The sequence below is a fragment of the Notechis scutatus genome, chromosome 9 (assembly GCF_049901735.1).
Source record: "Notechis scutatus isolate UNSWTSFEM ecotype Mainland chromosome 9, rNotScu1.2, whole genome shotgun sequence".
In the NCBI taxonomy this organism is placed as follows: Eukaryota; Metazoa; Chordata; class Lepidosauria; order Squamata; family Elapidae; genus Notechis; species Notechis scutatus.
In genome coordinates, this window is record NC_142017.1 from 6,319,937 (window position 1) to 6,344,791 (window position 24,855).

The following is a 24,855-nucleotide window of genomic DNA, read 5'->3' on the forward strand; positions in this document are numbered from 1 at the left end:
CCCAGGAAGGAAGGAAGGAAGGAAGGAAGGAAGGGAGCATGCAATGTGCAGGCATTTAAGATGGAAAACTGGCCCATCTTCTGTCTAAGATGATGAAGTCAAAGAAGTTCCTTTTCCAGAGTTCCTTTTTGAGAGGTAGAGAATCAAGATCACATGAAGTGTTAATACCACTTTATAATGCCTTGGTAAGGCCACACTTGGAATGCTACATTCAGTTTTGGTCACCACAATATTAAAAAAAAATGTTGAAAGATTGCAGAGAAGAGCAAGACAAATGATTAGAGGACTAGAGGCTAAAACATATGAATAATGGTTGCAGGAATTGGGTATGTCTAGTTTAATGGAAAGAAGGACTAGCGGTGACATGATAGCAATGCTCCAATATCTCGGGGGCTGCCACAAAGAAGAGGGAGTCAAGCTATTCTCCAAAGACCGCAATGGATGGAAACTAATGAAGGAAAGAACCTAGAAATAAGAATAACTTTTCTGACAATTAAAAAATATTAATCAGTGGAACGACTTGCCTCCAGAAGTTGTGGATGCTCCAACACTGGAGGTTTTTAAGAAGAGATTGGACAACTATTTGTCTGAAGTGGTGTAGGATTTCCTGCCTAAGCAGGGGGTTGGACTAAAAGACCTTCAAGGTTCCTTGCAACTGTGTTATTCTGTTTGATATCTGTCTCCTGTATTTAAGATCCAGATATATTCTGCTTCTGGGATTGATAGTAGTTAACAGATAATACCTGTAGTGAAATATTCCAGTCTACACCTCTCCTTTAGGGAAGTAGAATTAGAAAGGCCCTAGTACAGAAATTCAAATTAAATCTGCCCACTCAGATGTCTCTCCAATCTGTGCCTGAAAATATCCTTTTAAAAGGGATTAATCATACTTGTGAATTTACTGTTGAACTATTCTGTATTAAACAGACCTTATCCTTCCATAACTCAGTTATTCCATGTTCTGTATTTCTGAACAATGAGGAACAAGTGCTTGTTCTTCTTTGTCTTCTTCTGTGGAACCAAGAAGGTGTGAAACCTTGGTTCCACAGAAGAAGACCAAGAAGACATTTCCACTGCAAATGGGCATGGAACCTTCTTGGTTTAGTTTAGTTTAACTTACTTTATTGTCATTGCACCTTGTACAACCATCTTCAGTGTACATTATGACTACGAAAATAAACACAAACACACACCCTTCACATTCTATACATTGAATTGAAAACCCCTGATATTGCATTAATATTGCACCGTACAGTAGAATTCAATAAAATTACTGCCCTGAGACACTACCTTGGAAGTGCTGAAAGGGACTGTGTTATAAATTGTTGTTCGGGGTTCTTAGTTCTTGCATGTTTCTAAACTTTGCCATCTCAGATGAAGTTAATTTCGATGTTTGCGGGTTGCACTAAGTATCTCCGAAATTTCTACCTTATCTTTCTTCATCTGGAATGTTTTTTCATGACACCTGGATTACATTTTCCATTATTTCCAAGCATTTTACTAGGCCAATTGAGGCTGAAGGCCTCAAGTTGCAATCCCAAAACATTTGACGAAAGGTGAGCAAACACTGGTATTATTGTGGTTATTGGAAGTTCTAGCTGTGGCTTATGGAGGTTGTAATTCCAGCATATACAGAAGACTCTGGCTTAGGGAAATTTGAAATTGATACTGAAGAGAATAGCGGACCATGGAAGAATTAAGACAGCTAAACTTTAAAATGGGACAGATGGTTTTTGAAGCATTACACGAAAATGAACATATTTCTGGACTTCACAATTGACTGTGTTAATTAATTATGGATACATTACAGACTCTAAATCTCTATCCAGTATTCTTTAATTAAATCATGTTTCACATTGTTGTTCCTTTGAATTGGACAGTTCTGAGGACCTTGTGTGGAGCATAGTCGAATGGCCTTTTGATGCTCTCTAGATCTATGGGACTACAGTACCCATCATCCCATGAGGACTTTTATGGCTGTTAGGAGTTATAATCCCAATGTATTAGAAAGCCCCAAGTTGGGAAAGGCTAAGTTAATTGTGAAGGAAATATAAAATTTAAATACCTTGGCTGGAAGCCAGGATCTAATAGCATTCAAGGAGGTTGCTCTTTTATTCCCTAGATGTTATCCTTACATCTCGGTCTTTTCTTCAAACTGGTGGTGGGCAGATCTTTTGGAAAATAAATTCAAGACCAGTAGATGGCAATTTTGGGAATTGCGGTCTCAATATCTCTGAAATATTACAGGACCCATAGCAAATATTTGAACTCGAGAGGAACCCTATGATCTTCCTGCTTCTGTAAACTTTCTTGGTACCCTTAAACACTCAACATGGGGCTATCCTTGAAAAGCATCCAAAGCTCCAATTGGTTCCTAATGCAACGGTCTGCATGGTTTTGTGCAAAACCAGATGTGCATCTCTTGCGGGAGCTGCGTTGGCTGCCGATTTGCTTCTGGGTACAATTCAGTTCGTGTTACCTTTAAATCTCTTCATGTTTTGGGACCAGTTATCTGAAGGGCCATCTCTTCCTGGTTACATCCACCCAATCCACCAGAGCAGTAAAGCAAGGAGTGTTGCAGATCGTGTCTTCTAAGGAGGTCCATCTGATGGGACCCAGAAGAAGGGACTTCTCCGTGGTGGCTCTCACCCTTTGGAACATCATCTTCATAGAGATTAGACTGCCTCCACTTTGACACTCGTTCTCAAGGCCCTGAAGACCTGGTTTGGCCAACGGGCCTAGGGAACCCAGAGTGGGATGGAGCCCATCAAGTGGCTTGTTTGACTGATTGTTGTCGACCAGGGGGGTTTAACGGGTTATTGTTTTTATTGTTTGTATATTGAGTTTTTTATTTTTGTAAGCCACTAAGAGTCACTGAGAGTGAATGGGCATGTATATAAATCAAATAGATGATAGATAGATAGATAGATAGATAGATAGATAGATAGATAGATAGATAGATAGATAGATAGATAGATAGATAGATAGATGGATGGATGGATGGATGGATAGATAGACAGAAAATAGACAATAGACAGACAATAGATAGATGATAGACAGACACACAGTCTATAGATAAACGATAGATAGATAGATAGATAGATAGATAGATAGATAGATAGATAGATAGATAGATAGATAGATAGATAAAAACAGGAATATATAGGAACAGAAATAAATAGAAACAGAGGATAGATAGATAGATAGATAGATAGATAGATAGATAGATAGATAGATAGATAGATAGATGGATGGATGGATGGATGGATGGATGGATGGATGGATGGATGGATGGATGGATGGATGGATGGATGGATGGATGGATGGATGGATAGATAGATAGATAGATAGATAGATAGATAGATAGATAGATAGATAGATAGATAGACAGACAGTAGACAGACAATAGATAGATGATAGACAGACACACAGTCTATAGATAAACGATAGATAGATAGATAGATAGATAGATAGATAGATAGATAGATAGATAGTTGGATAGATAGATAAAAACAGGAATAGATAAAAACAGAAATGAATAGAAAGAGGATAGATAGATAGATAGATAGATAGATAGATAGATAGATAGACAGACAGACAGACAGACAGACAGACAGACAGATAAAAACAGGAGTAGATAGAAACAGAAATAAACAGTGGATAGATAGATAGAGAGAGAGAGAGACAGACAGACAGACAGATAGACAAACAATAGCTAGTGAGAGAGGGGGGACAGACAGGTGCAAAGGTTACTGTTAGCTACAGAAGGAGCAAGGCCTATACTGATATTGACAATATTACAAATTGACACTCCCACTGAAAACATCCTATTCTTCGATCTTAATACAATTCATTGTATCCTGGCGGTAAATTTGACTGGGGTTTGGGTAGATTGATTTAAAAAAAACAACACCTGAGATAATGGAAATTACCAGAGGAAAAGTCTATGGGAAGCATTGATTGAAACCGTGTTTCCTGTTTTGAAATACGTATATGTTTTGAATAAGCAGACCCGCTAATTGGCTGTGAATAACAATTAGGTTGCATCTGCTTGTTTCTTGATGTGTTCATTATCCAATCCAAGATTTTTTAGGTGGGAATTCTTTTGCCCTGAAAAATTGCAGCGGTTGAGGAAACCAGAAACACATTTCGGATTTGGCTTTCTGTGGCCTGGCTTGAGAGGAGAGCTAGCATTAAATGAGGTCTCAAGTAGTTCAGGAGATTCACCATCTGTTCACCTTTTCATTCCCCCCGCCTTTTAAAAGGATACTGGATGAGAACATTGGGTTAATATTTTTTTCCAGTGAAGAGATACTATTCTTAAAATCTGCTATTTATCCGTGATTGTACTACTGATATCGTATTTCTTTCTGCTACTTGCTTGAGGAAAAAAAACTATAGCTCAGGATGGAGGCACTTTAAAATAAAAAGTTCTTGAGTTTAGTCCCGTCTTAAGCATGACAGCAGGCTGGGTGACTTGAGCCAAACACCAAGAGACTGGGAGTTCTAGTCCCACCTTAGCCATGAAAAGCCAGCTGGGTGACTTCAGATCAGTCACCAGGAGACTGGGAGTTCTAGTCCCACCTTAGCCATGAAAACCAGCTGGGTGACTTCAGATCAGTCACCAGGAGACTGGGAGTTCTAGTCCTGCTTTAGCCATGAAAGCTGCCTGGCTGACTGATTTAGGATCAATCACCAGGAGACTGGGAGTTCTAGTCCCTCCTTAGCCATGAAAGCCAACTGGGTGACTTAGGGCCAATCGCAAGGAAACTGAAATCAAACCCTACCTTAGCCATGAAAGCTGGCTGGCTGGCTGGCTGACTTAGGATCAATCACCAGGAATCTGGGAGTTCTAGTCCCTCCTTAGCCATAAAAGCCGGCTGGATGACTTCAGGCCAGTCATCAGGAGACTGGGAGTTCTAGTTCCTCTTGGCACTGAAAGCTGGCTGGATAACTAGGTCCAGTCACTTTCTCTCGGCCCACCTCACCTCACTGGGTTCCTGTTGTAGGGAAAATGGAAGGAAGGAGTTGTTTCGGATATAGCAATAGCGCTTATATACAGCTTTATAGTGCTTCACAGCCCTCTCTAAGTGACAGAGTCAGCCTCTTGCCCCCAACAATCCGGGTCTTCATTTTACCCACCTTGGAAGTATGGAAGGCTGGAGTCAATCTGGAGCCTGGTGGGATTTGAACTGCCAAATTGTAGGCAGCTGGCTGCAGAAGTAGCTTGCAGTACTGCACTCTAACCACTGCGCCACAGAGGCTCCTATTATATATGTTCACCACCTTGCGTTTTTTTTTAATTTATAAAAAATGATACCGTTGGGACACAAATCAATAAATGAACATATCCCGTATTATGTAGGAACAGGGTTTTCTAAGCTTTATATTCCTTTCCTTTTGGTGCAGCCCCTTCTGGAACAAAGTTAATTTTGTAAAATGTTGTTGCCCCCTTCTTTGCTCTCTCTGTGTATGTGTTTTTATCATTCCTATCAGAGCGCATTTGATCAAATGCTACGTTGCTTTCTTCCCTGATGTCCCTGAGAGTTAAGCATAATTTTCTCTAATATATCAGCCACTTTTTTTTTACATTTTATCCTCAGCCTTCTTTCATTTAGCAGTTGAATAAGGAGAGAATCCTTCTCGCTGACATCTTTGCAGCTCTTGTGTCAACATTTTCATGTCGCCTGATACGTTCATAATTGGCTGTCATCTCAGCGTCCTGTTGTTTCTGCACCTTTTTAAACATGTTAAAAATTCCTTTTTCAGCCCCCTAAATCAATTTTCATAGGTGGCTGTGATTAGCCCTCTTTAAACATTCCAAGTGGTTTTGCTATTTGCATACAAAGGTAGGAAAAGAAAGTGATGGAGTCAAACACCTTTTCTGTAATGGGGTGTAAGCTTTGAGCTGCGACTAGCCTGGAGTTAACGTGAGGGTTGGATATCCATCAACATCTGCTAATTAATATAGCACACACTCTCCTTAAAGTTTGCACACTACGTAGGCATCTAAGGGAAGCTTTAATTATAAAGGCAATGTGAAATTTTCTTTGAATCTGCTGTCTTGGACCTTTTTAATTAGATAATTGAGACTATATCAATTGAGCCTGGCAATAATAGATGTAAGTTATGATGGTTGACGTTTGACCACATGAGCAGACTTGGATTTTATGGCCTTTTCTCCGATGGTTGTTAAGTGAATACCTCAGCTGTTAAATGAACATTGCAGGCATGAAGTGAACTCATTGTTCGTGGTGGGCAGGTTTTTGCCAGAAATTGGAAGTAAATGCCAAAACTGCCCTAAATTGCGGTCACATGACCACAGAGCACTGCAAATGGTCATAAATGCAGGGCACTTGTTGAGCTCTCTAAATGAGGTCATGAAATTGTAGGTACTTGGTGCTCTCTGAGCTTGGTTGTTTCCTTGCAGGCATTTCATTACTCAAACTAGGTAACATCATCAGTTACGCGAGTGGCGATGCTACCTAGTGATGATGTTACCCTACTACAGTTGAACGGATGATATTACTAGTTCAGGCAATGAAACGTCTGCAAGAAAACAACCAAGCTCAGTGATCACCAAGGATCCTTCCCTTCAACCCTGACCTACAGATATTCTCCTTTATTGCTTGTAGATACATTTGTGTTGTGGCAGGATACAATCTGGGTCAGAGGTTTTGTCTTCCAAGCTTTTGGACTCATCGAACAGAATAGAATTTTTTTATTGGCCAAGTGTGATTGGACACACAAGGAATTTGTCTTGATGCATATGCTCTCGGTGTACATAAATGCTCATGCTCGAACCCATCTTCAGGGAACTTCTCTCTAGCAGATTGTGCTTTGGGCTGTTTTGTGTGGTGTTTATCTGGTGCCTGTTGCATGTGGCCTTTTAGTTGTCGATTGGGGGTGTGTAGTCATTAGCTGTCATTTGTTTGTGCTGCCAAGACCTCACCTTCTAAGTATTTGATAGTCTGGTGGTAAATCAGCACTTCGGTTGACTGACAAAGGGCCTGTTTCCCAGGCTTCAATCACTTCTTGGCTGTTTTTGTGCCTGCTCGTCTGACAATCTTAGTAGCTGCAAAATTGAATGTGTGTCTTTGTTCATTGCACTGTGAGGCTACCAATGAATTTGGGTCTCCTCATCTGACTGCGCGCTTGAGTTCTTGCAATCTGGTGGTTAGCTTCCTACCCATTTGTCCTACATAGTTAGGGGACACGTGTATCCTTGGGCACGTGTATTCACCTTCATTTGTGTTGTGTCAGATGTTGGAACTTCAAAACCGTGTCCTAAGGAGCTTTTGGGGAGTCCATCATAATTGTTGTGGTTAGCTGGCAGCAGGTGGGGACGGCTGAGGAGAGCGAGGACACAGATGAGGGGCCAGGACCATTAGGGAGTGGACTGCTGCTTTCAGAGATTGTGAGGGCTGGCAGCAGCGAAGAGGAGGCTCCCAAGGAGCCTGTGCCAAGTGCGTGTGAGCGCAGGATGATTCGTAGAAGAGAACAGCTGGAGCAGCACAGGTGACTCAGGAGTAAGGCTGCAAGGTAATGGCCCCTCCTTCAAGAAGATAAAAGCCAGCTGTGAATCAGATGTTCTTTGCAGGAAGCAAAGACGTTTTCAAACTCAGCCTCGTGGAGATTGCAGTTTCTTAAGTTGGGATTTGAAGACTCTTGTGTTATGAAATATTTCTTATCTGTTATTCTTGGCAGCCTTGCACAGTTTTGGCGAGGCTCGTGCTTATCAAAGTTAATTAGTTTGCAGCAGCCTTTTAATCGGTGATTCTTAAGAATCATTAAAAGGTTTCTGTTCCCCTTGGTTCGTGTTTGTTTTATTGGAAAAGGGTTTGGGTCAGAACAATAATTTTGAACGGTCACTAAATGACCAGTCATAAGTCAAGAACTACCTATATGCCATATTTGGAAAGGAAGTCCCAGCGTATAACTTTTTAATTTTCCAGGAGGGCTTTCTCTTCAGTGTCTCCAAAGAACACCAAGGAAAAACCACTGTGTCTGCTTTTGGTTTTTCATCAACCATATGGCCCAAACCCTCCCGGGATGATAGCACTTCACAATATAGCAGAGAAGAACGCGGGCTTCAGCATTTTCCTATGTAAATTAATCTGAGATTACACAAACATAATAAAAGGCTTGTCTTGAAGGGGGAGAACTCTTGTGTCCTTGATGTGCTGAGTTTTTACAGGCAGGCAGTTTTTGCCCGGGACATACATTCCCTTGTTCCACCCAAGCAACATCAGAAAGTCTTCGGTTTCTGCCAAATTAAAGCAAATTTGTGAAATCGGTAGCTGGATTTCCATCTTGAGCAGGGGTGTCAAATTCAAGGCCTGCGAGAACAAACCCGGCCTGTGGAGTGCTTAGATCTGGACGTGGAACAGGGGACAGTCCTGGAAACAGCGAAAGACGGCAGTGGGTTGCAGGAGGTCGTTGCAGCTGAAACGGAGGTCGGGACCTTGTTTTCGCTGGCAGAGTGCTTGTGTCACCACAGGAGACCCCAGACATGAGTGACATCAAGCTAGCCCCGCCCACCCTGGCCATGCACACCCCGGCCCCCTGAGGCCGAGCATAACCCTGATGTGGCCCTCAATAAAATCGAGTTTGACCCCCGGATATCGAGCAGTACCACAATGTGTTTTTCCTCTGCTTTTAGTGGAACGCATTGTGTGGAGGTCCAATCCTTCTGATTTATAAACCATGGTTGATGATTATGTTACCAGTGTAGCCGAACCATCAGGCCTGGTCCATCAAGCCATGTTTAAAATAACCACAATTGACTGCGATGATGATCCTTTGAGATCAGTTCCAGGCATATGTCACGTCATAGATCCTCTGGGCTGCTGAAGCTGGTTTTGTTTCTGTTAGAACACTAATTCTCTGGTGAGATATATAGAGATATGACTGTTCAATGTACCACCACAGATCTCTGGCCGAAACAGGGGAAGAAAGAGAAATTAGTCAAAGCTTCTTTGCAGTTGAGGTCCAGAAAACCAGTATCACCTGTAAGAACCAGTCCTACCATATTAAACTGAGAGAATGTCCTTTCTTGAAAGATAGGAGAAGTAGGAGGAACTGCAGCTTGGTGGGCGTGGCAGGGGAAGGATATACTGCAAAATCCCCCTTCCCTCCCCACTCCATTGACCTGCTTTCCAGCTCCGTTCTCCTGTGCAGGGCAACCAAAGGAGACCCAGCCAATCAGCTGTGGGCATGGCTTGGTGAGCATGGTGTTCTATGGGCGTGGCTTGGTGGGCATGGCAGGGGAAGGATATACTGTAAAATCCCCCTTCCCTCCCCACCCCACTGACCTGCTTTCCAGCTCCGTTCTCCTGTGCAGGGCAACCAAAGAAGACCCAGCCAATCAGCTGGGACTCAGGAGGCGGAGACTAGATGGGGGCGGGGCCAGTCAGAGGTGGTATTGGCCGCTTCCCCAAACTACTCAAAATTTCCACTACCGGTTCTCCAGAACTGGTCAGAACCGGCTGGATACCACCTCTGCTGCTGAAGCGATAAGAATGTGGCAAACATCTCGGATGGAACCCTCCCAAGTTTCTTGGAGTGTAAAGACCAGACTGGGGTGAGGGGAGTGAAAGATCTTTTGTGGGCGTGAAGAGACTCGAGACTTATGACACGTTTGATCCCTCCCTCAGGCTCAGCCTGGTCATAGCCTACAAGGTGCACGCTGCTCTTGTGATTGGTGCTTCTTGTTTGAACCAATCTAGAAGGAGGCGGGGACAAAGGAGAAACATTCTTGATAACTATAGTGCTTCTCGGTTATTTCCTTACAGTAATGGCAAAACTCTAGCCAAGCCTTTTTAAAACTCAGCCTCTTTTAAGGACGGGGAGTCAAGATTTATCATGTCGTTAACAATCTTTTTTTATTAAATCGTTACATTTAAGCCGGAGGAAGCGGCAAACCTCCCCCCCCAAAAAATTATTTGGATGCTAGTTATGGAGCCAAATTTATATTGTAGTTTTAAATCTCTTGGTGTCAATTTAGTGCATTGTCTTTAATTAAAGGTCAATGGAAATTGAACTGCGAGCCTCAGGGAGGCTCTAAACTGGCCTGTGAAGCTACAAGGCTGCCCATTAGGAAGGGTCCTTTGCAGCAGATTTCATTCGATTGCCACTGAACCTGTTCAGTTGCAAGTTAGTAGTATAATGTTACTCCCGGTTTAGAACAAGGGCAATCAACGTTCTGAGGCTTCCTCGCCTTTTTTCGGTTCTTCTTGGTGATTCCAGCAGAGAGCATTTTGCTTGGATCAGAAATATGTAAAGTTAGCCTGGTGGTTAGCGATTTGGTTGGGGTAATCGCCTTCCAATTGGATAGCATAAAGGGTTTATCAAAGGATCGGGGGAAAGGACTCGTGGTTATCTCAATCGACGTTATAGCGCTGGAAATGTGGAGCGCACTGTTGGAAAGGGGTCAACGTTTTGAAACATTTTTGAAAGATCTAGTGCAAATGTGATGTCCCTTCCTTCCTCCCTCTATCCACTTTCCTTAAATCTCTCTATCTCCACCCTCCCTCCATCACTCTACCTTCCTTCCATCTCTCTATCCCGTCCTTCCCTTCACCTCCCTCCCTCGCTCTATCTACTTTCCTTCAATCTCTATATTTCTCCTTTCTTCCCCCCTCCGTCCCTTTCTTCCTTCCTTTTCTCATCTTCCTTCTCCCTTTGTCTCCTTCCTTCCTCCCTCCCTCCCTCCCTCTATCCATCTTCCTTCAATCTCTCTATCTCCACCCTCCCTCCATCTCTCTACCCTCTTTCCATCTCTCTATCCTGTCCTTCCCTCCACCTCCCTCCCTCTCTCTATCCACTTTCCTTCAATCTCTATATCTCTTCTCCTTTCCTCCTCTCTCCCTCCTTCCCTTTCTTCCTTCCTTTTCTCGTCTTCCTTCTCCCTTTGTCTCCTTCCTTCCTTCTCTCTATCCATTTTCCTCCCTCCCTCCCATTCTTCCTTCCTTTTCTCATCTTCCTTCTTCCTTTGTCCTCCTTCCTTCCTTCCTTCCTTCCCTCCCTCCCTCTATCCATTTTCCTCCCTCCGTCCCATTCTTCCTTCCTTTTCTCATCTTCCTTCTCCCTTTGTCTCCTTCCTTTCCTTCTCTATCCATTTTCCTCCCTCCTTCCCATTCTTCCTTCCTTTCTCGTCTTCCTTCTTCCTTTGTCTCCTTCCTTCCTTCGTCTCCTTCTTTCCTTCGTCTCCTTCCTTCCTTCCTTCCTTCCTTCCTTCCTTCCTTCCTTCCTTCCTTCCTTCCTTCCCTCCCTCCCTCCCTCCCTCCCTCCCTCTATCCATTTTCCTCCCTCCCTCCCATTCTTCCTTCCTTTTCTCATCTTCCTTCTTCCTTTGTCTCCTTCCTTCCTTCCTTCCTTCCCTCCCTCCCTCTATCCATTTTCCTCCCTCCCTCCCATTCTTCCTTCCTTTTCTCTTCCTTTGTCCTTCCTTCCTTCCTTCCTTCCTTCCTTCCTTCCTTCCTTCCTTCCTTCCTTCCTTCCTTCCTTCCTTCCTTCCTTCCTTCCTTCCTTCCTTCCTTCCTTCCCCTCCCTCCCTCCCTCCCTCCCTCCCTCTGAATGGTTAGGGCACGGGGTTTCCTTCCCATGGCCAGGACGGATGAAGGCAGAGGGCGAGGGAATATAGGATGCTATTTTTCACAGACCTCCTTCCAACCCTGTGACACCCACCTACCTTCTCTGCACATGGCAGGACTTTGTTTTGAATTCACCCACGAAGACTCCTTGCCACGTGGGGAGGAGTTGAGTTTCTCTGCCTCCTGTCTCTTATAGGTGCAGTTCCTGTTCCCCATGGTGAGGTCTTCCACTCTTTTCCAACCCCCACCTTACTGGAGAGGAGGATTAGCAAAAATGCTATCACAGGTAGGAAAACACAGAATGTGATTCGTATTTGAAAGCAACCCTCTCACATCTTTTTTCCTCCCACTGCCTTCAAGACTTCCCAGAGCTGCAGGCAGCATGTTTTTGAAGACTGGGCTCGCATGTTGAACGAAACTATGGTTGAAATTAATCCTGGCTTATTGGATAAGCCAACGTTGGCTAGATTCTCACAATGCAGAACACATATAAGCCTACCTTGGATTTTCTCTTCTTGGCCTGAGGGTTCCTGGAGAATGCATAATGAAGAGGAGTGGGGAAGATCTTACAGTGTCAATGGTAGATGATTTAAGACAGGGGTGTCCAACCTTGGCAACTTTAAGCCTGGCGGACTTCAACTCCCAGAATTCCCCAGCCAGCAAACCGCCAGGCTTAAAGTTGCCAAGGTTGGACACCCCTGATTTAAGAAGTTTCCCAGTAATATATCATCCTGGGGTTAAGCTAGCATGCAGGAAGTTGAAACAGCGACATATAAGTTGGCATATAAGTTTCAGTTCTGCTTTCCTTAGATCCAGATTTGGGGGGGAAAAAAACCCTACTCTAAAGACTTATAAAGATCCTCAGTCTTTCCTATGCCATCTAGGTCTTCCATCCTTCCTGTTGTCCAACGTCATGTTCCCCAACCTCTCTTCCCAGGGTCACCTCTCCACCCAGGTCCTTCCCAGGGTTTTGGGTTAAGATCCACCCTTGGCCTTCCAAAGACGTGTTTCCCCAAAGCAGGCAAAATCAGGACAAAAAAACACACACACACACCCACACACACACCAGAATTTGATTGAACTGAAATGTAAGCTTAATTAAAAATGAAATGAAATTACTTAACATGGAAAGAATATGATTAGAGCCACACATTTATTAATTCTCCCCCTTCGGTGATATTAAAAGTTATAAATTCAGCAGCAACTGTTGGACGGCAACCTAGCCAGACGGCAGCATCGAGGGGACTTTGTCTAGCTGAGAAGCTGAGCAGGGTCTGGTTAGTCCTGATTATCCCACATGACGTTTGGAGACGCATCCATGTCTCCGTGGGGTTCTGGTCCATGCACCCTCTAAACCAGGGGTGTCTAACTCAAGGCCTGTGGTCCAAATCCAGCTCATGGGGTACTTAGATCTGGCTTGTGGGGCTGGGGGTGGGTGGGGCTCGAAGCAGCAAAGGACCGGTCCACGGTTCCTCTGCTGTCAGCGTTCCAGGGAAAATCCATTCCGGTCAGTAACTCAAAGACAAGGATAATCTCAAAAGTACTTTGATTAGAATAGCACCTGGCACATCTGTGGAATTCCGAAACTAAAAGTTTCCCAGACTTCCCACGATGTCCCAACCTCTACAAACCATCCCCTTTTTACTCATCATCGCATCACATGAACCAATCCCAAAGTAAGTTCCAATTCTTTCTGTGCCACACCCTTTCACCTTGAACTATCAAAAGAATTCTATTTTGTCCACTAAGAGCTACTCAATTTACATTACCCCCCTCCCACTTTCTCCAGCTATGTGGCAGCGATGAATCCTGATTCCACAGCTGACAGGCGTCCCCCCTTGAAAAGTTCACCTCCTATAAGAAAATAAGAAACAAAGCATAACCAGGGGTTAATGCGATGTCCTTAACCCCATGTGTCCTTAATCCCTATGTGGCAGCGATGAATCAGGATTCCATAGCTGACATCTGCAGGAAAAATGGAGCTCGGGAAGGCCACAGGCAGCTTTCCTGAGCTCCGTTTTCACTGGGAGAGGACTGCAGGAGGCCATCTGAGCCAAAAACGGAGCTCGGGAGCCCGTTTTCACCAGCAGAGCGCCTGGGCCACCATAGGCACCCACGATACGAGTGACATCAAGCTGGCCATGCCCTCCCTGCAACCCCCCCCGGGTCAAACACAACCCTGGTGCAGCCCTCAATGAAATCGAGTTTGGCACCCCTGCTCTAAACCTTTGAGAGATGAGAATTCCCTTGTTTTTTTTTTTGGTTTATGCCCATCGTTGCTCTTTTAATAGCCTCTCTCCATAGTCCTCTGCTAGTTTCTTCTGCAAACTTACAAGGCATTTAAGTGCTCAGCACCACTCTGTCCAACAATTCTATCCCGCCCGCCCTGCTTTAAAAACAAACGTGAACACTCTTCTAAATGTTTTATCTTTTCCCAAAGAAGAGGGAGTCACGCTATTCTGCAAAGCACCTGAAGGCAGGACAAGAAGCAATGGATGGAAACTAATCAAGGAAGGAAGCAACCTGGAACGAAGGAGAAATTTCCTCACAGTGAGAACAATTAACCAGTGGAGCAACTTTTCTCCAGAGGTTGTGGGTGCTCCATCACTTGAGGTTTTTAAGAAGTCATCGGACTCCCATTTGTCTGAGATGATATTGGTTCTCCTGCTTGAGCAAAGGGCTGGACTAGAAGACCTCCAGGGCCCCTTCCAACTCAGTTATTCTGTGTTCTGTAATCCCCTCCACGTCTCTCTGATTATTAATGCATTTCTTAAAAGCTGCTAATTACTCATATACCCAATAGTCAGAAATGTTTAAAATATACAGCCCAGCAGTTAAATATGTTAATAGGGAGTTATTAAAGTGAAGTGTGGATTCTTGACATGAGTCTTAATAGTTCCTCTAAATCTGTTTTGATTTATTGAGTCAAAGTGGGAGGCATTAATATCGCTTGTCACAGCCTGGAATGCTCACAGATTTTCCAGGTTTCAATTCACCGTCCACTTGGAGCTCTTAGTCCCGATTGGTGCAATTCAGTTTTGGACTTCCAAATTCTACTGGCCAGAAATCTTTATGATACTATATAGGTAGTCCTCCCCTTCAAACCATTCATTTAGTGACCATCAAAGTTACGATGCCCCTGAACAAAGTGACTTATGACCATGTTCCACCCTTAACCACCGTTGCAGCATCCCCATAAATCATGCAATTTACATTTGGATGCTTGCCAAGTGGTTCATATTTATGATGGTCAAAGTCCGTGGGGAAGCCAGATTCACTTAATGACCGTGTGACTCATTTAACAACTGCAGTGAGTCACTTCAACAAATGTGGCAAGAAAAATCGTAAAACAGGGCAAGCCTCACTTAACAAATTTCTCAATTAGCAACAACATTCTGGACTCAGTTGTGGTTGTAAGTCAAGGACTACCTGTATTAGTGCTTTCAAAAACAAAACAAAACAAGTTTTTATGTACCTGAAGATAACCCTTACCTGGGGAAAATGTTAAGAACGAACCAGAGATTCAAAGAGAATACAAATAGTCCTTGACTTGACTTTGGAATTTAAATATTTTATACTGGAGAATCCTCACTGAGGTGTCCTTTGCTAGTAACCATACCATACAGAATAACAGAGTTGGAAGGGACCTTGGAGCTCATCCAGTCCAACCCCCACCCAAGCAGGGGACCCTACACCATTTCTAACAGATGGCAGTCCAGTCTCTTCTTGAAAGCCTCCAGTGATGAAGCTCCCACAACTTCTGAAGGCAACTTCTGTTCCGTGGGTTGATCGTTCTCACAGCCTGAAAATTTCTCCTTATTTCTAGGTTGAAATAATAGCCATTCAGAAAAACAGTCATTCAGTTTTCAAAGTTTAGGGGACCACAAGTTGATTGAGTGACCTTTGGCAGCATTCTCTGCTGGTTGACTCCCTTCTCTCCGTCCATTTCCAATGCTCTCCTTTCAGTTGAGATCCCAATAAAATAATTGCCTCCAGGTTCTTTTAGCCCAAGAGGAGCCAAAAGTTTTATTTTCTTATAAAATAAAGAGGCCTGTGTTCTTGACCATTTCTTTTTTTATTTTTTATTTTTTGCAAATCCTTGGAATTGTCGTTTCATTTTCTCAAGGGTCATGTAATCTCCAGGCATGTCCAAATGCAGGGGTGGAGATCTGCTTTTTCAGAGCTATGTTCCTTTGGGGATAATATGTAGACAGGACAAAAGCCAAAAGAAGTTATGGAACTTTTTCCCCCTCTGGCTCTGTTTCGTTCTTCTCTCTTTTTCTTTCTCTTTCTCCTTCCTCCCCTCCTCCTCCTCCTCCCTCCCCTCCTCCTCCTCCTCCTCCTCCTCCTCCTCCTCCCCTCTTTCCCTCCTCCTCCTCCTCTTCCTCCTCCTCTTCCTCCTCTTCTTTTCCCTGAGACTGTTTCAGGAACGTTCTTGTCAGAAATCCAGACTGATAGTTAGCAAAACAGCATTTGAAATTAAAGTGCAAGACAAAAGGCGTTTTTTGATTGAGCTTTGAAATCGGTTAAAAACATTAAACCTTCCCATTGGTTGCTTACTTTTTCTAAAGAAAACATCTACCTGGTTGGAAGGAAAAATATACCTTTGGGCACCTTCACTGCCTTTTAAGCCTTGGAGAAGCCTTGAGGGTAGAATCTTTATTTCAGCTTCTCTTCTTGCTGCAGTGTATGTCACTGTAATTCTGATTTTGTTTTTCTCCACTGCTTTTCCCCCCTCTTCCTTGAAGTCAGTAAGCTGAGTAAACAGGAAAACATGGGGTTCCATCCAATCCACAAACCCAAATAATTCCTGGGATGATGTTTTAATGGAGTTGTTTTACAGTCTGTAATAAAAACATACTTATCCTTTGATCATCTTGAATATCCAACACAGGTATTACAATATACGCTTTTATGTTTATAACAGTTTGGGAATTTAATTGGCAGAGAGCATAGTGACTCAGTAGTTAAAGGCACTGTGTTCGAGACCCGAGTTTTTCGCAACAGGGTGAGCTTCCGTTCCTTGCTCCAGCTGCTGCCCAGCTAGCAGTTTGAAGGCATGCAAATGCAAATAGATAAATAGGTACCACCTCAATGGGAAGGTAACGGCGCTTTGTGCACCTTTGTCATATAACCATGCTGGCCAGATGACTATGGGAATTGTCTTTGGACAGTGCTGGCTGTCTTGGCCAAGAAATGGAGATGAGCACCGCATCCTAGAGTCAGACACGGCTTACCTTTATTGAATTAGCAATTGCACTTAGACTGATACGCCGCTTCATAGTACTTTACAGCCCTCTCTAAGCAGTTTACAGAGTCAGCCTCTTGCCTCCAACAATCTGGCTCTTCATTTTACCGACCTCAGAAGGATGGAAGTCTGAATTAACCTTGAGCCGGTTAGGATCAAACTGCTGGCAGTGTGGGCAGAGTTAGCCTGCAATGGAGACCTTATACCATCCCGGTCAAAGGGTTGTCCGGTTTATTTTTTTTGAAACATCTTTTTTGTTCTTCTCTGCACCTTTTATAGGGTCTCCTCATCCTTTTCGTATCATTTTTTTTTTGGGGGGGGGGGTAAAATGTTTACTTCCAAGTAAAACCCTACCCATGGTTTCCATGATGGCTGCCTCTTTAGCAGATCTGAACTTCCCAGATGGAGAGGATGCCAGAAAGTTAATTGTTTTCCTTTTGTTAGGACAGAACCGCCATGGCTACTCACTTGCTAATTGCAAGGAAAGGACCCTTAGCCAGAGTTGGCTCCCAAAGCTGCATTCATTTATCCCCTCCCATCCCTTCTATGTCTGAACATTGCTTGGACTGTGCTCAGAATTCATTCATGGCTTGTTTTTCCTGCGCAAAGGAAGATTTTATTTCAGTTCCTGTTTTCAATATTACTTAGCCACTGGCTCCTCTGCCAAACTGGCAGGGCTTGGAGGTTGACTTCCTGTACGGATGATGTAAAAGTGTCTGTGCAAAAACTCTCGCAGCCATTGGGAGATAAAAGCCAGCACACTGGGGATTACAAAGAGAGAGCCAAATTATATTTATAATATTAAAGTTGAGTGCATTTGCGGTTTTGCCGTCCTCTTGGGTTTTTCATAAGTAGAAAAACATGAATTAGCATTTTCCATTTCCATATATTGACTGGAAACATAACCCCCTCTCAATTAAGACCTATAGCTTTTGGGATGCATGCAACAATTTTATAAAATATTTACAGCGAGATTTGCATTTTACTTAGCACTACCTTTTTTGGGAAGAAAAGCCGAAGAAAGAAGAAGTGTTTGTGTGTTCAGAGGGAGAGGAGAGGAGGACTAAATCTAGAAATGAACTCAACAGCATTGTGCACTTAAAATTGTCCTCTGTTGATTGTGGTCACTAGTAATTCTCTTTGGGCTGATATTTTTTCCCCTTTTTTTTGGCTCAGCCACGTTATTTTTCAACATCATCCTTAAAGGCCATATTCCTTATGGAAGGCTGCTCATTTCCCTTTTGGAACTGGTATGGGGAAAAATCTATTTGCAACTCTGTGTTGGGGGTGGAAACCTAAGTGAAACATTTCTCTTTCTCGACCCCTCCTCTCTCCCCCTTGAATGTAAATGTGCGTTGTAAAGAACATAGCTATTTCCTGGATAATTTGCAGTTGTATATTTTATGTTAATTTCACCGAAAATATTGCACCCCTGCCAGGTTTAGTAGAGGCTCACTGTGATATGAATAATTTCTAGCAAATCATTTTTTTTTCCTCATTTAAGATTTGGCACCTTTTAAAGGTTTTAATAATAGCAACAAGGAAGAAGATTTAGAACAAGCAAAAACGGTGGGGAGAGAGAGAGAGAGAGAGAGAGAGAGAGAGAGAGAGAGAGTAGCATGTTGCGAGTGAATGTAAACTAGGAAAAATAATTACATGGCAAACATTTTTCTACAGACGCTTTTTTTTTGCTCCTTCCTTGTAATGTAATATCTATTTACTAAACTGTTTATTTTGGACCCTCCGTTTACCATAAAATATTTATATTTGCTTTGCTGCAATAAAAAATATTGACAAAATACCACTGAGATTTTAAGAACAATTGGTGTTTCACTTCATAGACAGCAGAAGCAGAGAATCGGTTGGGTGTGTAGTGTACCACAACCACAACCTCATCACCTTGGCAATGTTTTAGACAGAGGTAACATTTCTATAATTTCATGGGGACGTGTCCCTGCCCTGAACTGGGGAAATTTGAATTAAGATATTTCTTCTTCTATTAAATCATCTTAGTTTGACAGGGTATCGGGTTTGCTAAGAAGCCTCACCCCAAGAAAAGGGCATTTTTCTTCTGGGCTATTTATAAATTTGAGGAAGAGGAACATGTCAAAAGGTTGTGTAGTGTTGGTTGACACCTCTTTTCCTTCTATTGTTGCTTGGACATCCGGGGCAGGTGAGCCCAGTCCTACCTTGGACAGCGAATGTGAAGGGAAAAAAAGGCAATTGAATTTCAAATCCAGAATAACAGAGTTGGAAGGGATCTTGGAGGTCTTCTAGTCCAGCCCCCTGCTCAAGCAGGAGACCCGACACCATTTCAGACAAGTGACTGTCCAGTCTCTTCTTAAAAACCTCCAGGGATGAAGCACCCACGATTTCTGGTGGCAAGCTGTTCCACTGGCTAATTGTCTTCTGACTATTAGGAAGTTTCTCCTTCATTCCAAGTTGCTTCTCTCCTTGATTAGTTTCCATCCATTGCTTCTTGTCCTGCCTTCAGGTGCTTTGGAGAATAGGATGACTCCCTCTTCTTTGGGGCAACCCTTTGATATTAGACCGCTGCTATCATGTCATCTCTGGTCCTTCTTTTCATTAAATTATATACCCAATTCCTGCAACCGTTCTTCATATGTTTTAGCCTCCAGTCCTCCAATCATCTTCGTTGCTCTTCTCTGCACTCTTTCTCGAGTCTTTTTTATATCGTGGCGACCAAAACTGAATGCCGTATTTCAAGTGTGGTCTTGCCAAGACATTATAAAGCGTATTCCAAGTATGGTCTTGCCAAGGCCATAAAGCAGTATTAAAACTTCATGTGATCTTGATTCTATCCCTTTGTTAATGCAGCCTAGAACTGCTTCGGCTTTTTTGGCTGGACGGGCTAGCTGGTGCCTCAGGTTCCATTCATCCCCTTAATTCCCCCTTTTCAGCTTTTATAGTCCCTCAGACCTTAGTTACTGAAATTTACATTTTACTTTATGGGGTGGGAAGCTTAGCATAGGCCCTAAAATGGACACTTTCTTCTTCTTCAGTCATGTCTGATATTTGGAGATTGCCTGGACAATTCCCTGCAGTTTTCTTGGGAAGGTTTTTTTCAGAAGTAGTTGGCCATTGCTCCCTTCCTAGGGCTGAGAGAAAGGGACTGGCTTAAGGTCACTCAGCAGGGTTTGTTCCTAATGTGGGACTAGAACTCACAGTGTCCTGATGTCTAGTCTGCTGGTTTTTGTGGCTCTCAAAATAGACATATGGCCTTTAAAAACTTCAACTGGGGGTGATATGGCCTCCTCTCTTTGTGGCCTTCAGACCACAAAAATCATTGAGGGGAGGGTAGCCATTGGTAACTAGCTTTAATTAGATGCCACCATAGTTTGGGCAACCTGGAATGGGGGATGGGGAAATGTTCGTAAGTTTCTTCTTACTTTTCTATTCTTTATCAAGCCATCTTCAACTCATCAATGGGATTGTTTTCCTCTATTGTTTCCTCCATTAACATAAATGGAGGTATTGAGAGAAGCAGCCAAGCCATGAAGTAATGTGTGTTAATGGTTTAGTTTTGCTGTCTGAACTGAAAAATATTGATCTCTTTAATCATTTCCAACACTAAGCCAGAGGATGATGGGTCATGACTTTTCCATAGATGGGACCTGGGAGATTTTCAACTAACATCTTTTCCACCCAATCTTGGAGGATGGAGTGTTTAAGTGCATCACTGAACTTTTACCCTGGCTGCCTGAGGTTTCAGGACTGGCATTTGGGTTCAGGCTGCGTGGCCTTTGGGGTTCAACCTCTAAACCAGGGATCTACAACCTTGGCAACTTTAAGACTTGTGGACTTCAACTCCCTGAGTTGAAGTCCACAAGTCTTAAAGTTGTCAAGGTTGGAGACGCCTGCTCTAAACTATGGCTGTCCAACCTTTTGGCTCACTTGGGCCACGTTGAGTGAAGAACCATCTTGGGCCACATATAAAATATATAATACTTTATATAAATAACATAATAATGTTAAAAGTTTATGATCTTGTAGAGCTATATTACTAGTTGTCTGGGGCTGCATGTAGCACGTGGGCCATGAGTTGGACATGCTAGTTCTAAAAAGTATAGGGTTTGTGAAGGTATTTCTTGCTATTTAATTCCTTAAAGCATCTGTATCTTTTCCTGGGCTATTACATATTCATGAGTTGTTTTTTTAATGCGGATCCTAGATTTGTACACCAACATGTGCTCACCATCCATTTAAACCAGTGTTTTTCAAACTTGGCAACTGTAAGATGTGTGGACTTCAATTCCCAGAATTCCAGAGCCAACATGCTTTAAGAGAAGTAGACTTTAACTCAGCATGGTGGCTGGAGAATTCTGGGAATTGAAGTCCACACATCTTTAATGTTGCCAAATTTGAAAAACACTGATTGAAAGGACTGTATGCTTATTTAAAAAAAAATTACAATCATTTTTTTCCTCAGAGTTGTTGTTTTATTTCATATGACGCTATGAGTTATTTGTTGAGAGGGTGCCTATATAAGTTATAAGATGCTGACGCTGCGTGATGTATGTCTAATGAAATAAGAAAATGCATTCTTCCTTCTGAGCCAGACACCCTTGTAGATATGAGCATAACATCGTTAGCCTACAGCATTACTGTAAATGTGCAACAAGAACGGTAAATTACTTTCAAATTAAGTTGTAGTCACTCTGTAATCAAAATGGAAGAAGAATGAGGTAATGAAAGCAGTTGATTTGGATAAATATCCTTGGAACTTATGTGGAGAACTTATTTTTTTATGATCTTGTAACCAAGGTTGTCTACATTTTGTGGCCAGATTGCCACAAAATCTGATCAAAGAAGTTTCTAGAGGCCAGAGATGGAAGAAGTTGTGTACCACATTCAGACCTGGGAATTCAGCTTGCTTGTCCCATTGAGTTCAATGGAAATTACATGAGATGGCCCAAGGAACTGTCTCTCTGTTCTATGCCCTGGTTCCCTAAAATGCAATCAGGTTTGAGCCCCAGTGGAGATTATGAATTTGCTGGATTTTTTTTTTTTATCATTGTTCAAGATTGAAGTTTGACCTTTACTGTCCATGAGGTTGGGAATCCCTGATGCAAATTCATACAAGGGTTCCTCTATAAATTGGCTCCCAGAAAAGTAAATTAGCCTCCTCCTTCTGAGGTGTATCTTTAAGACCTTTTATCACATTAGAAATCATTATTCTCAGCAGCAAAAGAAAAGAAAAAGGCAGGCTGATCTGCGTGCATAAATGGAAAACAACCCAGTCTCATTAATGTTCTGCAAAAAAAATCAATTTACAATCGAAAATAAATTGTACTGAGGTGCCCCTAATTTTCCCTTTAAGGCATAGGTCACCGGTTCCCCAGGCGAGGCAAACTTATTTGGACTTAATGAAGTTTTTGGCCTTTACGTTGTGGAAAAAAATGATAAAAGAATCCCTTCCCGTTCAATTAACATGAGGTGATCCATATTTTGAAGCAAGTCTGTCTTTGCTGATAGTTATTCTGTCTAGAAGCCCTTTAAATCTTGGCTCTTTTAATCTTTGTAGAAGAAGTACAGAATCTTGCCAAAGAACAAAAGGAGGTACATATTAAAAGGAAACCTCATATTCCCTTCCATCCATGTTTGTTTATGCTGTTGCTATCACTGCTAAAAAAGAAGACAATAGAAATGGGTTGTAGTTCAAGATTAAGTAGATCAGAGGTCTTCAAACTTGACAGCTTTAAGACATGTGAACTTCAACTCCCAGAATTCCTCCTCCAATCACGTTAGCTCAGGAATTCTGGGAGTTGAAGCCCACAAGTCTTAAACTTGCCAAGTTTGAAGACCCTTGAAGTAGATGCTGAAGAAGAGTTTTAACATCTCAAGAATTGTCTCCACATGCTATCATTGAGGGAGGAAGGGAAGGAGGAAGGAAGGAAGGAAGGAAGGAAGGAAGGAAGGAAGGAAGGGAGGAAGGAAGGAAGGAAGGGCTTTCCTAGTAAATGGGCCAAAACAAAGCCAATTTTCCTTAAATTTTCTTAAAGATCCATCTTAACTTCTGAAACCTACATTAGTGTTGGCAGACACATCTGGGGAAGTTTTGAAAAACCTTTGGTGATGTCTGTAACACCCTGTGTTTTAAACCGAAAGGACAAATTAAGTTAGCTCATTCACTTCGCCTTTAACCCTTAGAAAGACAAGAATTCAATGCCTTAAAATTGAGAAGTAGTTTGGTGAATTCTAGCCATCACCATAGGTGCCTTTCAAGAGCAAGAGAAAAATGTCCATGACCATGTCAGCCCACAATTCTAGCAACTTATGTACTTGGTTCAAAAATCAGGATGCAGGTGCCTGACAGTAATATAATTTCGAAGATGCGTTGATATTTTGACATCATCGAGGTTTAAAACCATGGATGGTATTGTCACTAAAAGTTCTTAAAGTTGTAGTATCTGGTTGTAGTTGTTGAGAATTTTATTCCATTTCTACTCAGTTCCTTATATTCTGGTGGAAGTTGGTATCAAAGATAGGATACTGTTGGACACTTCAAAATAGCTCTTGGAGTTTTCAGAGATTTTTTTTAAAAAATCTGCAAAGGTGATCTCTTTTTAAAATTATGCATGGTGCAGATTGGAAAGTGGCTGGAGATAATCTTTTAGGGTCACTCAATAACCTCAGTCATTATATATGTAGTAATGAATAATGGTTCCTAACAGGTATTTTACAAGATCTGTCAATGGCTGTTAGCCACAGCCGTTGAGTTGAATCGCTATGTTCAGGAATTGTAAGTACTGTATGCAGAAGTAAATAAAGAGTTTTTCCTTTGTAAACCTATGCTGTTCCTTTGAAACTTGGATGCTCGGTTGAAGGTTCTTTGGATATATGTAGCATCGAGTGTTTCTCAACCATGGCAACTTTAAGAGGTCTGAAATTCAACTGCCAGAATTCCCCAGCCAGCAAGTTGGGGCTCTAGCATCTTTGATAGCATTTAGTAAAACCTGTATGGGTCAAAATTTTCTTATGCCTCCTTTTCCAGTATTCTTTATTTTTTCTTCAGGTCTTTTTGTGCTAACTTGGCCTCTAGTGGCATGTGGGAGTAATGTTTGTGTCCATGTTTGCGAAATGTGCAAAATATATGGATAACCAGATTGTTCATAGAATAGAGTGGAGTGGAGTGGAGTGGAATGGAATAGAATAGAATAGAATAGAATAGAATAGAATAGAATAGAATAGAATAGAATAGAATAGAATAGAATAGAATAGAATAGAATAGAATAGAATAGAATAGAATAGAGAATAGGATAGGATAGGATAGGATAGGATAGGATAGAATAGAATAGAATAGAATAGAATAGAATAGAATAGAATAGAATAGAATAGAATAATGTAGGATAGGATAGGATAGGATAGGATAGAAATAGAAATAGGAATGGAATGAAATGGAATAGAATAGAATTCTTTATTTGCCAAGTGTGATTGGACACCCAAGGAATTTGTCTTTGGTGCATAAGCTCTCAGTGTACATTAGGTTGTGAACTAAATCAGTTCAAGGTCTAGCAGCTGCATTTACACAATGAGCAAAGATTGGTTCATTCCAGCCATGGTTAAGCCATGCTTGTAAGCCATGCTTTGTAGCATAGTTTGCGGTATGAATCAGGCCCGTTGGGTTAATGCATGGTTCAATCTAATGCGTGAACCCAGAAAATGGCTGAACTCCGTAACCAAGTTAAATGTGTTTTGTGAATGCAGGCTTAGACATATAAAAAGGGAAAAGAGGTTGGGCTACATAGGTACCTTTGCTTGGGGTACATGCTTTCCACTTGCTGCAATGCAGTGACACCCGCTGACAGAATATAAGCATAACACATTGTTAAAGTCTAAAGAAAGTAGTTCAGTTATTCAATAGTCTTACTTTTACAGCGTGATGACCTCATCTGATAATTTCTAGAACTTTTGCCGATTTCAATGTTCTAAGTTAGGATTTCTTGACCTGAGCAAGCTTAAGAGGTGTGGACTTCAACTCCCAGAATTCAC

At 42.2% G+C, this 24,855-nt stretch overlaps 1 protein-coding gene across 2 annotated transcripts in view; it reads left to right on the forward strand.

Moving 5' to 3' along the window:
- The window catches only part of ZNF423 (zinc finger protein 423), a 250,919-nt gene that overhangs the window by 137,688 nt on the left and 88,376 nt on the right, over positions 1-24,855 (forward strand). The window contains exon 6 of one of the 2 annotated variants that reach the window (XM_087971476.1): positions 11,791-11,880. The exons of the other annotated variant lie outside the window; for it this stretch is intronic. Coding sequence (XP_087827602.1) covers positions 11,791-11,880 — 90 coding nt within the window. The remainder of the gene's footprint in view (positions 1-11,790; positions 11,881-24,855) is intronic. 2 annotated transcript variants of the gene reach the window in all.